At 44.4% G+C, this 12,490-nt stretch overlaps 1 protein-coding gene across 1 annotated transcript; it reads right to left on the reverse strand.

Moving 5' to 3' along the window:
- Window positions 1-6,501: 6,501 nt before the first annotated feature.
- On the reverse strand, window positions 6,502-11,880 carry LOC135502578 (uncharacterized). The gene is made up of 2 exons (XM_064795528.1): window positions 11,449-11,880; window positions 6,502-10,971 (listed from the first exon to the last, which is right to left on the reverse strand). Exons 1-2 carry the CDS (start codon window positions 11,878-11,880, stop codon window positions 7,102-7,104), a joined length of 4,302 nt encoding a protein of 1,433 aa, XP_064651598.1. The 3' UTR covers window positions 6,502-7,101.
- Window positions 11,881-12,490: the final 610 nt, after the last annotated feature.

Here is a 12,490-nt window from a genome sequence, read left to right on the forward strand (position 1 = left end):
GGCCCGGCGACATGCACATCGCAGCTGGCTAGGAACAGAAGTCCACGTCCTTATATCTGTTTTTGCTGGAGGGAAGTTACATCAATAGTCAGCAGACGTTTGATGTCGGATCGGAATAACCCGGAAAAGCAGGAAATAGTCAAGGGGAGGCAGCTGATGACAGGCCTCTTCACTCCAGCTGGAAGTGCAACGAGGTGTTCGTCAGCAGAGTTCGCCTATTTCTTGTGGACCAAATAGCTTTCCGTTCTGAAGAACTTTTGAAGAGCTTTCTAACTATAATAGGACGCTTGTGGAGGCGCCCGGCTGAACCAGGGGGTAACAGGCCCTAAGTAACAGGCTGCAGAACACAGGCAGCCCTGACCGAGCCGATTCCTCCACTGGTACTCTCAACCTAAACGAAACCTCTGCACACATTACTCTTTTATGTACAGGTTTTATGCACGCCTGATCTGCAGGTTTTGAATGTCTGTGTTGGCAGAGAGATCTCCTTCGATCTGCGTGGAGAATGGTTCTGAATGGCACTCATCCTAAGAGATGGATGATATCTAGTTCATCTGACTACGATCACGCATGACAACCGTCGGAAGAGCAATCGTCATTATTTACATATCTGTCTACATCTTTTATTGATCGTGAAATGCCACGAGCGGAGAGTCAGCCTGGTGAATCGGCACCACATTTCTCGAGGGTAACCCCCGGGTCGAGGTAGAGAGTCATCTCTGCCCCGAGATCAACGCGCTTCCCAACAAAAAATACCACTTGGACGGCTCGAGACGACTTCTATTGGTGATACGATAAAAACTGCCGGGAATTCAAGTGTTTGGAGATTTGAAACAACTGTCATAAGTAAGTAAAGGTGAGAATATTGTAGACTTTCCATGATGAGGATTCAGCTACTACCAATGTGTATCTGCAACAACTTGGCCATGAGAAAGCAAAGATTTCAGACTTGATCCACCGCCATTCGATGAGACAGTGACCCGATCTGACATGCGGGTATCGCCGACTATCGTGCAATGAGTTGGACAAATGATGCAGAAAACGTGCAGACCTAGGTGACCACCATGATAATTCAATCACCGTTGATACGAGCTCAATATAAACATCAATAAGGCCATATAAGCCAGACAATTCTGTCGTATCAATCCCTCGTCGGCTTTCTAACATACGTAAGTCTTCCAGAAGGTTTAGCAATCACCGACTCATTATTCGCAAAGACTGGACCAAATGATGCAGGACAAAGCTACGAACTTGAGTGAATGCCAAAGGAATTCGGCGATATCAGCTTAATACATGAACCGTAATGATTATTAGTCAATCAAATGAGTCCCATGGCCACGGCGGTCTTCCAACATGCACGAGGTTTTCCAGTAGGCTAGGCAGCCGGTGACTATGTTATAAGAAAGGTTTCGCAATCTGTTCGAACGATGAAGTATTAAGGACTGTGGTAGAATCAACTCATGTGCTCATTCATTTACGTTACATTCGCGAATCATCTCTTATATATCAAATTAGGATCGAAAAATCGGGAATATTTTCAAAAAATCGCCGCTAAATTGCATAACAAACTTTCATGTCCTTGTTCGTTGCTCTTCGTGAGTTTGCCAACCTGCCTGTGGCAGTGAAAGGCAACTAGATGATGCAAAAATATCGGAAGCCGATTGCACAGTTGTGAATTATTGATATCTGCGTGAGTGGGTTGTTCAGAACCTTGTGGTCTTTTGATATATTGCCGGCATGTCTGGTGATTTATCAGGAAAGGTACAATCTACTGTGACCCAATGTGGCCAATCTTCAAGCGCTGCCTCTACATCAATTCCCTTTACCTCGACATAAGTGGACAAACAATAAACCCAGTCGAGCTGTACAGTATCTTCACACAACATGTTAGATTGATAGCAAGGTTCGAGCCACGTTTACGAAAATCTCGATATATACCCCATGTTTCCTTTATGATGGGTGCCGCCGTGACTTCCCTTCATTGCTTCAATGTCTACGGGAGTTCTGCTAAGTAGAGCAAGGTATCTAATACATAGCACTTCAAACAGATACATTCATTTACAGATTGATTGATGGAGTGGTCTTGGAATAAATGCAACCGAATTGATTGGACACTGCTGCCCCTTTGACCCACCCTATTTGCCGATGGAATCAACAGTTCAACTTTGCCATTTGCGTATTCGTTAATGCTTTGACTTCGTGGTAATTTGAAAGGGGAAAAGAGGAAGAGAGCGAACAGACATGGTCCATGGAAAGACTACATGAGAAGGGCATCAGTAGGGGTGATGGCGGACTAGTTCTTCTAGGAGGAAGAGGGGCACAGACATGGTCCATGGAAAGGCTACAAGAGAGGGGCATCTGTAGGGATGATGGCGGTCTTGTTCTTCTAGGAGGAAGAGAGCGAACAGACATGGTCCATGGAAAGACCACAAGAGAGGGGCATCTGTAGGGATGATGGCGGACTTGTTCATCTAGGAGGAAGAGAGCGAACAGACATGGTCCATGGAAAGGCTACATGAGAAGGGCACCAGTAGGGATGATGGCGGACTTGTTCATCTAGGAGGAAGAGAGCGAACAGACATGGTCCATGGAAAGACTACATGAGAAGGGCGCCAGTATGGATGATGGCGGACTTGTTCTTCTAGGAGGAAGAGAGCGAACAGACATGGTCCATGGAAAGACTACATGAGAAGGGCACCAGTAGGGATGATGGCGGACTTGTTCTTCTAGGAGGAAGAGGGGCACAGACATGGTCCATGGAAAGACTACATGAGAAGGGCGCCAGTAGGGATGATGGCGGACTTGTTCTTCTAGGAGGAAGAGAGCGAACAGACATGGTACATGGAAAGACTACATGAGAAGGGCACCAGTAGGGATGATGGCGGACTTGTTCTTCTAGGAGGAAGAGGGGCACAGACATGGTCCATGGAAAGACTACATGAGAAGGGCGCCAGTAGGGATGATGGCGGACTAGTTCTTCTAGGAGGAAGAGAGCGAACAGACATGGTCCATGGAAAGACTACATGAGAAGGGCATCAGTAGGGATGATGGCGGACTTGTTCTTCTAGGAGGAAGAGAGCGAACAGACATGGTCCATGAAAAGACTACATTAGAAGGGCACCAGTAGGGATGATGGCGGACTAGTTCTTCTGCGCGGTGAGAAGCGACAGAGAGCGACCCAGCTCGGATGGGTCAGTGCCTTATCCAAAGCGGGACTACGCACGCTGCTTGAAATGCTGGAGGGAAGAGGGCCAGTGTACTTGCTGGAGTCATTGCTCTTCTTGCTGAACAACAACAACAACAACAACAAGTCGCAGCCCAAAGTGCAAAACACTGAATGGTCCATACCTGCATTGAAACAACTGCACCAGAATCCTACCGGTACATCCTGAGGAAATTGGGGTTTATGGTTCGCCTCCCCAGCTCTGCGCATTACGTGATTGTATGCAGGGAGAGAGAAGCGAACAGTGACTCCTGAAGTCCTCAGGAAGTACCGGTACCTACAGTGCACTGAACATCTTTGCGATAATTAACGCCGACACAAGCAATGCAGAAATGTATGTTACAAGAACGAAGATGTCATGTTCAACCTGACAGTTTTGCCAGATATTTTTCTACCAGTGTATCAACGGCGGCGACGTATCAGTGATTTATGACTACGTAATACAGGTTACCGGTTGGTTTCTGAGATATATCACCAGGTAACAATGAATTAGTCCCACTGGACCCACGAGGCGACAACCAAAGACGCTGTTTATGCTACAGATGCTAACACCTGCATTAATATAACCATCGTTTTCCCTCTTTCATATATACATAATATGCCATGACAATGACAGATACAGATAACGTGATTTTCAATCCCATCGCGGTACAGATGGCGAATCCATAGAAATCACGTGACAATCTTCGAATCCAATCAACGTCATTTGTTCCTTTCCGTCAATCAAGTCATTCGATGTTCCGTATCAGGTTTGCTTCTGAAGTGACATGGACTATACTGCGTTCCACGAAAAAGTGACAATTGGATTTTTGATGATTTCACACGGAAAATACAGCAGTTGAACCACGTTGATATATCAAAGTCCGAAGTATAATTACATTTAGATGTAACCAAGAACGGGCTGTTTAAAGTGAAATATTGACAACCTTTCCCAGCAGTTTTAGCTTTCTTTTGCATACAGTGCCATGTTTCGTGAGATAGACTACAACCAGTCTTATTCGACTATAAATGAAGTAATGATATCTAGTTATTTTGGTTGGTGAATAGAATTCGATCAACAGTTATTGAAGAGTTCCCTGATTTCGAGTGCTACAACATGAAAGTATCTAAGACGATTTTTGATTGTCGCATAAATGACTTAGCGCAAGACTTGATGGCACCACAGACCTTCGAATTTCTTACTTCATCGCTCGCAAGGGTTACGAATCTTGTCGAGTGTCTCGACGAAGAATGAGGTCACCTCGGCCACATTCTGCACTCATGTTCCAGCGACAAATCAGGATCAGTTGGTGATTACAATTAATGATAAGTTGTGATTTAATCTTGACGAATGTCCTACTAGCCAACTCGGGATATTCCACGCCAGCCACCCAGCCTATCTGTCTTGTTGCTGGTTATCTATTTGCCGCAATAAGAAGCGGTTGCTGCTGTTTTATTACCGTATTAATAATCATTTCACAAAGGGAACATTTTCACCAAATCCTTTCAGTTTCCTGCTAGCCTCGAAGGGATCATCTCCAAATTGTTCGTTGGCATGAGAGAGGATTTGTTTTCATAGCGTCATCCTCCTCGACGTGCACATATGTTTCAGATGATTCTCATGCCATTTGTGAAAGAGCAAATTAATCTTTGTTTGAAGAGCGGAGAAGAGGAGCACTATGAAGTCGCTTATCGTGCTCTCATCCAAAATCGATTTGATACAATTCTCATAACAGACCGCGTGGATTTGGAAGTGTGGTCGACTGACATCATTTCCTTTGCATTGATGTGATGCGTGGGGACTGAAACTGTCAATGGAATCGAATTTATCTCATAAGTGGTGGTTGGACTCAGACCATGCAGGAAAGACAGAGAGAGCTGTGACGTTTATTTGCCATTGCCAGTAAAGGTTTATCGACCCCCACGAAAGCAGTAACGTGGGGGGGGGTCGATGTCATTCAGACTGCTTTGATAATACTTTGATAACCAGTAAAATAATGTGAATTTAGGCCTAGGTGCGCGCGGGCTTTGATAAAAGAAGATAGACCGTGTAATGGGCTTGAAAACAATTAGCGAAAATTTATCTCAGCGGACACAGTCATGTTTTGGTGGTTGGTGTAGCGTTCTTTTATATTAGTTTCCATTTAAGAATAGACATATTGAGAGACCAACCAATAGAAGTCATTCTGCTGCGGAAGCCGAGAACTTAACAGATTGCTGTCACGAAAAAAAACAGCAAATAGGTTTTGGCCATTTGATAAATTGGGACAAAAAGTCTGAATGACGCATGCGCAGAGATAGCTTTGCGCAAGATCTCTTATCACCAAATGAAATATTTTTGTTACCAAAGGCTAGTGTCGAACATACCAACATAAAAGAGGACATGTACTCTTTTATTTCTTGAAAAGACGTCCCGCTCTTCACAAACGCATCAGACGTGGTACCAGGAGATATTTGATGCGCTCACAAGACGAGTCCGCACCTAATCTCTAATACAGTTCTGATTGGTTATTAATCTGAAGGTAAATATAGCAGCGAGTGATCCAGAGTTTTGCCGACATGTACTAATTGATAAGATGATCAGTTTAGTACAGGATTAGGGATATCATTGCTCCTGTGATGGGTGAGTGACTGTGGCCATTAGTATCACATGACAGACACGACAGACACGACAGACATGGCCTTGGATCGAATCATGTTTGTGAGATGATGTCGCTGATATATCTGATCTGCTTCTAGCTGGATGGGAATAGGGCCTGGTGCATTGGGTAGGGGACGAGGGGGCTAGGGGGCTAGGGTGGCTCGACAGTTGTCATCAATTTAATTCATCAAGCAAGTTCCATCCAGTCGTGTAGCAGAGGTGATCGCCACGTGAGTTGCGTAAGTTTTCCCTCCGTACCTCGCAGTTAAATAAAATCAGGCCTCTGCAGTGTCTGCAAAGCCCACTTGCACCTAATTTCCTACTGTTCTACTCTCTTATCAAAGGGTTATCAACACACATCTTGATGACATCGACCCCCACGAAACAGCTTTCATAGGGGTCGATAGGCAGAACCGACAATTGCAGATAAACGTAGTGACCATCATTTTCACACTGTCCACCACATCCTGTCGACAGTTGCAGCCATGCGTCGATCGAAGATCCCCTTCCATCTAAACTCTTATTACAAAATAACAAAGCCTGCTGTGTAATAGGCTAATAAATACAAGCTTTTATGCTTTTATGCAAGGATGTATGTGCACTGCATAATATAATTACATGTCTACACTTACATACTGTGTCACATCTGTTATACGCCTAAGGTCTGAAATGATTTGACACATTAGCACTCTTCGACATGTCACATATATTATACACTAAAGGTCTATAATGACTTTACACAATAGGCACACTTAAACAACGTGTCACATCTATAATACACTTAAGGTCTATTAAGGTTTTACACCACAGCACACTTTAACATTAACAACGTCTCACATCAACCATACACGATAGGCCTACTGAAATTTAACACATTTAAATTTTATAACATAAGTTTTAAAAAGACAAATTTTATTTTGCTGCCAACGTTTTGTTACATGCTTTTGGGATCAGAAGTAGCTTAATTGTTTATACTAAATATGACAAGAACTTCAACCTCTGTGGCCTTGAAAGGTCAAGGTCAAAATGCATATGATTTATGATTTATCATATGCCCCTCACAAGCGGTACCTGCCAGAAAAATTCATCGAGCTGGGGCAGTTGTTTAACGAGCTGTTGCACTGTGTTTTCGCATTACGCCCTCTAGTGGCTTTGCTATGAATCAGATGCACCAATTGTCGAAGCGAAACGACTTCAGCTAACTTACAACAGATCCATCAAGTATGAAAGAAAAAGATTCTGGCGGAGTGAAAGATATTCACTTCACTGCAACTCGACTGCTTTTAGTGCTCGCATCAGATTGTGAGCTACGAAATCGCCTTGACATTAAGCCGATAATTTCACTGGTGTATAGGAAAGGGTTAATGGCGGAGTTGAGCGGAAGAACGAAGACTGCAGTCCATGCGGACACCTCCGGTGGTATCTTTAATCCACGAAACTCTAGGAATTTCAATACTATGATGGGGACCCAGCAAAGGAAGTCTGTCATGACGATCAGCGACATCTTCTTAAGGAACTTCACCTCCTTGTTTACGCCACTGTCTTGCTGAAAACCTTTCATTCGGTGCGATGATTTACGAATTGTACGATAGATTGCCAGATAGCCAAAGAGGATAATGATGAAGCCGATGAGATTTATAGTGAGAACTGTGAGGTTTAGCATGTCGTGTTCCCACAGCGAGATGCCCTGGGAGATTCCAAAGGGAAGACAAACACCATTTCTACCATAGAAAGTATCAAACACGCCCCCTAACAGCAGAGGAAGTGACGCCAGACCAACAACCAGACTCCACGCGATAGATAAGGTGATTATCAACCTTTTGCTGGTGGTCCTTAAACCGCTGAAGGGGAAAACGATGGCCAAGACACGGTCACAAGTTATAAACACCAAGGTAAACACAGACATCTCACTTGACACGAGGCTGAAGACTCCAGCGCATGCGCACATTGGACTCTGCCGCCATTCAGCTTCGTGCAGATAGTAGACATCTTTGAAGTGAACATCAGCTGAACCAATGATAATCAAGTATACTCCCATAAGAAAATCAGAAACGCTCAAGTTGATGATAAGGATCTTTTGAACCGTGTTTGATTTTATGGTTTTCGAACGAAATACAATGACAAGGACATTACTGAAGATGCTTAAAAATCCTAGGAGCCAGATTGCGGTCTTGAGTTCCTCCCGGGCCATCAGGTCTGAGCAGGACGAAAACTCGTCTGGGAGTGGGGTGCAGTTTCGGACGTGGTCTTTAGCCGCGCAGCAGATTGAAAAAGTGTCTGTTTGGAGGATGTTAAGATCGAGTGAGGAGAACACAGCAGAGATCGAAGTGACCTCTAAATAGTTGGATCGAATATCAAGTGATCGTAGATTTTCTAAGTTATCAAAAGAATCGTCGTCAATTTCATGTAAACTAGAGTTTGATAGGTCGAGGTGTCGCAGTCTGTAGGGGCCGTGACGGTGTTTAGCGATCCCCTGAGGTGTCAGATCATCGTGGTCAGAAGTTGAGAGCCACCATAAACGATCCGCTCTGAAGGCGAGAGAAGATACTTTGCCCAGTGGGTTCCCAGACAGGTAGAGAAACTCCAGTGACACCAAACCCTGAAGACAGTAAGCGGGAAGGGAGGTCAATCTATTGAGTGAAAGGTCCAAGAAGCGAAGATCAGACAACTTTATAAGCTGTGGAATGTTGTCGATAAGATTTCTGGCTAAGTTGAGATATTCTAAACTGTTCATGTTGGTTATTGGCGTCGATTCCTTGATTCTATTCCCCCTTAAGTCAAGGTGTCGCAGACGACTTAGATTCGCAAGTGGGGAGATGTCTACGATTTTACAGTTCGCTAAGACTAAACGATGCAGGCGTGTGTCTCTGTATTCCGAAGACGTAAATACATTCAAATTAGAAATTTCGTTATCAGAAGCATTGAGAACCTTAAGGTTTGGCAGTTTCAGGGAATCAATCCACTTTAATGAATTCACGATACGGCCAAAGAATTGTTGGCGCTGACGTGAGATATCTAATCCATGTATGTTTGGCATGTTTAAGATAGTATTGAGGGTGCGAAGCGAATTGCCTGAGAGGTTGAGATAGACAGGGTGTCTGGAGAGTCTTTCTTCAGTGAGCTCAGGGACCTTGTTCTCGCGGATATCAGACCACGTTAGATTCCTCCCTGACACATCGACAGGTTGCATCTCCTCGATATACTGGTTATTCGACGTATCAAGTTTGAGTAACTTGGTCAGATTCTGAAGAGCAGAGGTGTCGTTTATCATGTTATTTGAAACATTCAGCTCTGCGAGATTTTCCATCTGTGACAAGGGGGCCAAATCGCGAATGAAGTTGATGGAGATATCAAGATAACGCAGGTTGGTTAAAGATTCCAGGGGGTACAGGTCAGTGACGTATTTATTTTTGGCTAGGTTCAAAAAGGTCAAATTCACAAGTTCACCAACCTTTGCCAGATTTCTATCAGTGAGCATATTGCCCGATAGATCTAAGTGAGTCAGTTTTTCAAGACAAGTCATTGATAATAGGCTGTCGAGAGCATTGTGCGATATGTCAAGCGATTCCAGATTCGCTAGTCGACATAAAAAGTATTCCATTGTATCCTTATACCTTTTCGTCCCCGCAAAGTTGAACGGGTTGTGTGAAAGATCAAGACGGCGGATCTTTTCATAAAAATACACTGGCGACTCTCTCCAAAAACTTACCCCGTTCATCGATAGGTTCAAATCAATCGATCTCACATTTACATGGATAAGATCACGGATGTGCGGATGCTCCAAGAAAAGTCCTGATGGATCATTCATGACTTTGCCTGACAGATCGAGAGAATACTCTGCCTGGTCGGCTGGCCCGGTGGTACTGACGAGAGTGTTGGACAGGTCAACCCGACGTAGATTAGAAAGGTTTGCTAAAGGAGATGCGTCAATGATAAGGTTTGTGGAGGCAAGGAGAACATGGAGATTAAAAAGTCCAGAGAGTGGGGCCAGTCTGATTATAAAGTTGCGGGAGATGTCGAGATATTCCAGATGTTTCAGATGCTCTAGTGGTTGAATGTCATAGATGTCCAGTCTGCTTATGACCAGGAGACGTAAGTTGGTTAAAGAAGTAATGAATGTCAAGTCAACCTTTGAAGTGCAGCCTGTGATGTCAAGCTCTTGTAGGTGCTGCAAATGTGTGAGCGGTTGAAAATCTGTACCAAAATAAACTTCGGAGAGATTCAGATGACGAAGTTGACGATGCCGTTGTGCTACTCTGATATCAATGAATGTATTCAGTGACAAGTCGAGATACGTGAGATTAGGATAATACCCCAGTGGGGAGTTGTCACTGATGCACGCGCAGGACAAGCCCAGGTGATGCATGTGCTTGAATTGCTCTAAGATTCTCACCTCGGATGAATACAAACAGTACCTCGATATGTCTATGTATCGTAAGTTAGTTAGGTTAGAAAGAAAAGATATGTACAGGCCTACGTAGTCTTTACGACCAGGTTGTCTTTTAAATTGTAACCATATTACATTCGGATTTCCCCGAAGTGAGTTCTCATGCAGGTTTACTTTCCCCGTTGATAGGTCGACATCTATCGCCTTGAATTTGTTCGGAAGAACCGACAGGTCAACAATAGCGGACTTATTCCCGATGTACGAGGCCACATGCCTGGAACAAAACCATCCGTGTGGGCAAGCTTCCTCTCCACAGAATGTTTCTTTATCCTCGACAGAGACTTGCTCGGACCTGTCATGCTGAATCCCGCATTCTGGTTGACCTCTACAGCTGTAATATCCTGTAGGACACGTGTGCACTTCGTCATCTTTGTACTGAGCTTGAAGGCCTCTAATTCTTCTTGCTGAAGCTTCGCATCCGAACCCGACACTTGTCGAACCAGACTTTGAGTCAGAGTCACCGTCACTCCAAAGTCCACAAGGAACAAGAAACAACGTGCTATTCTGCAGCAGACGAAGCCTGTCAATCCGTATCACCCCGCAATTTGTTGTGTTTCCTAAAGATGGTGCCCCCTCATTAGCCAGGCCGTCTTTTCGACTTGTTCGATGAGGAGGTGAATTCCGAGCAGAGAAATGTGTTTCATACCCTTTTCCGGGGTTGCCCCTCATCAACGAAAACATCTGTAAAGAAAATAGTGAAACAGTTTTCTTTAATGAGGATGCATCAGGAGATACACGTACGTGTGAAAGGCAGGGACCAGATGCCTAATCGGCGTAGGAGACGAACGCCAGCATTACCTCAAAGTAAATTCAGTAAATTTCTTTTCCAATAGTAGCAATAGGACGCTACTGCTAACCCCGATTGAGAATCTGGCCCCTGCTAACGAACAGAGCTTGGTTAATCCGGGAGTATCTGCATCATGCGAGAGGCAACTTCAGGCCAGCAAACCCATGGCCGATACGGTACTGTTAAGTGTAGTTAGCAGTTAAATACGTGGATGGTTCTGTCGATGAACAAGTATTTTGACTAGACCGCAGCGGACAAGTAAGGTGATTCTCCACAACAACACCCAGTAGATGAGGACATCTTTGGCCAGTTGCATCGTATGACAACGGTCCCGCCAATTGCAATTTCAGCACAAGATACAAAATGCCTACCTGGTTTTCTTTTATCACGTCTGTGTATATCCAATCATGCCTGACGGTAAAGTCCCACCATACCGACCGCAGGAAGTAAGCTATCGTCTCCATTTCTTGCAACGAAGTCAGACTCAGAAGATGGCCGCCGGGGATGAATGACGCGCATGCGTCCTGTGCTTCTTGGGATGACGTCACATTCAAAGTGTTAGCATCAAACATCCCATAGCATATGCATCCTGACAGGAGAAAGCCTTCCGGACAAATGCATTCCTCGTCGCCTTCTGGAATCTGGTAAGGTTTCTGGACGACTTCAATGATGTAAGGAAACTTCTCGCGAGAATAGAGTTCAATGATTGGTTCGGACCCTACTGTTTTGATGGTCCTATTCTCTTGGGGAGAGGAACCCTTTATATCAAGCAGAGTGTTCGCGTTGTCGGAGACAGAAGACATACTATTCTTAACACAAATGTCTGCAGTCGAGGTGGTTTCTTTAACAATCAGGTGAAACGGCACTGACATCCCAGTGGTATTAGCTGTGATTTCAAAATAGGTCGGCCTAGGAAGGCATTGTCTACTACTAATCCCTTCATACCTAAAGGAAATCTTGCACATTCCATCGTTTCCTAAAGAATTCGCACGATCAACTTTAAGGCGATAGAGTTCTTCACCACTGCTTCTCTCAGTTCCACTTAGGCCACAGTCCCCAGAATAGCTCAGCATTAACCGGAGTCCGATGGTTTGTTCCTCGCCTAGTGTCCGAGTACAACAGCTCGCGGTGAGAAGGATCATGCTGATTAGATACATCTCGTTGATTGGATAGATAGAGGTCACACAGAACTTTGTCCAGAGAATCCGAAATGCGTTTTTTGGGAAGAGCAGTTTTAAACTGCTTGAATTTAATTTTTAGTGAGATAGAACCAGAACTTGATTTGGCGTTGTGAAAATTGGAACTCACTTGCATGAGCCCCTCCAGCTCATTGTGCTTCAGTGAGTGCAGCCTTATGAAAAAAGCTTGTTCCAGCTACTGGCCTTGGGCTTTCATATACATATCAAATTACCA

This window comes from Lineus longissimus, chromosome 18 (assembly GCF_910592395.1).
Source record: "Lineus longissimus chromosome 18, tnLinLong1.2, whole genome shotgun sequence".
NCBI lineage: Eukaryota > Metazoa > Nemertea > Pilidiophora > Heteronemertea > Lineidae > Lineus > Lineus longissimus.

Excerpts from the sequence above, each read along its gene's own strand:
- LOC135502578 (XM_064795528.1), bottom strand. The coding sequence starts at position 11,880 with ATGTCTTCTGTCTCCGACAACGCGAACACTCTGCTTGATATAAAGGGT. Across the intron at positions 10,972-11,448 it reads ACGTGATAAAAGAAAACCAG|ATGTTTTCGTTGATGAGGGG; the intron begins GTAGGCATTTTG and ends TTTTCTTTACAG.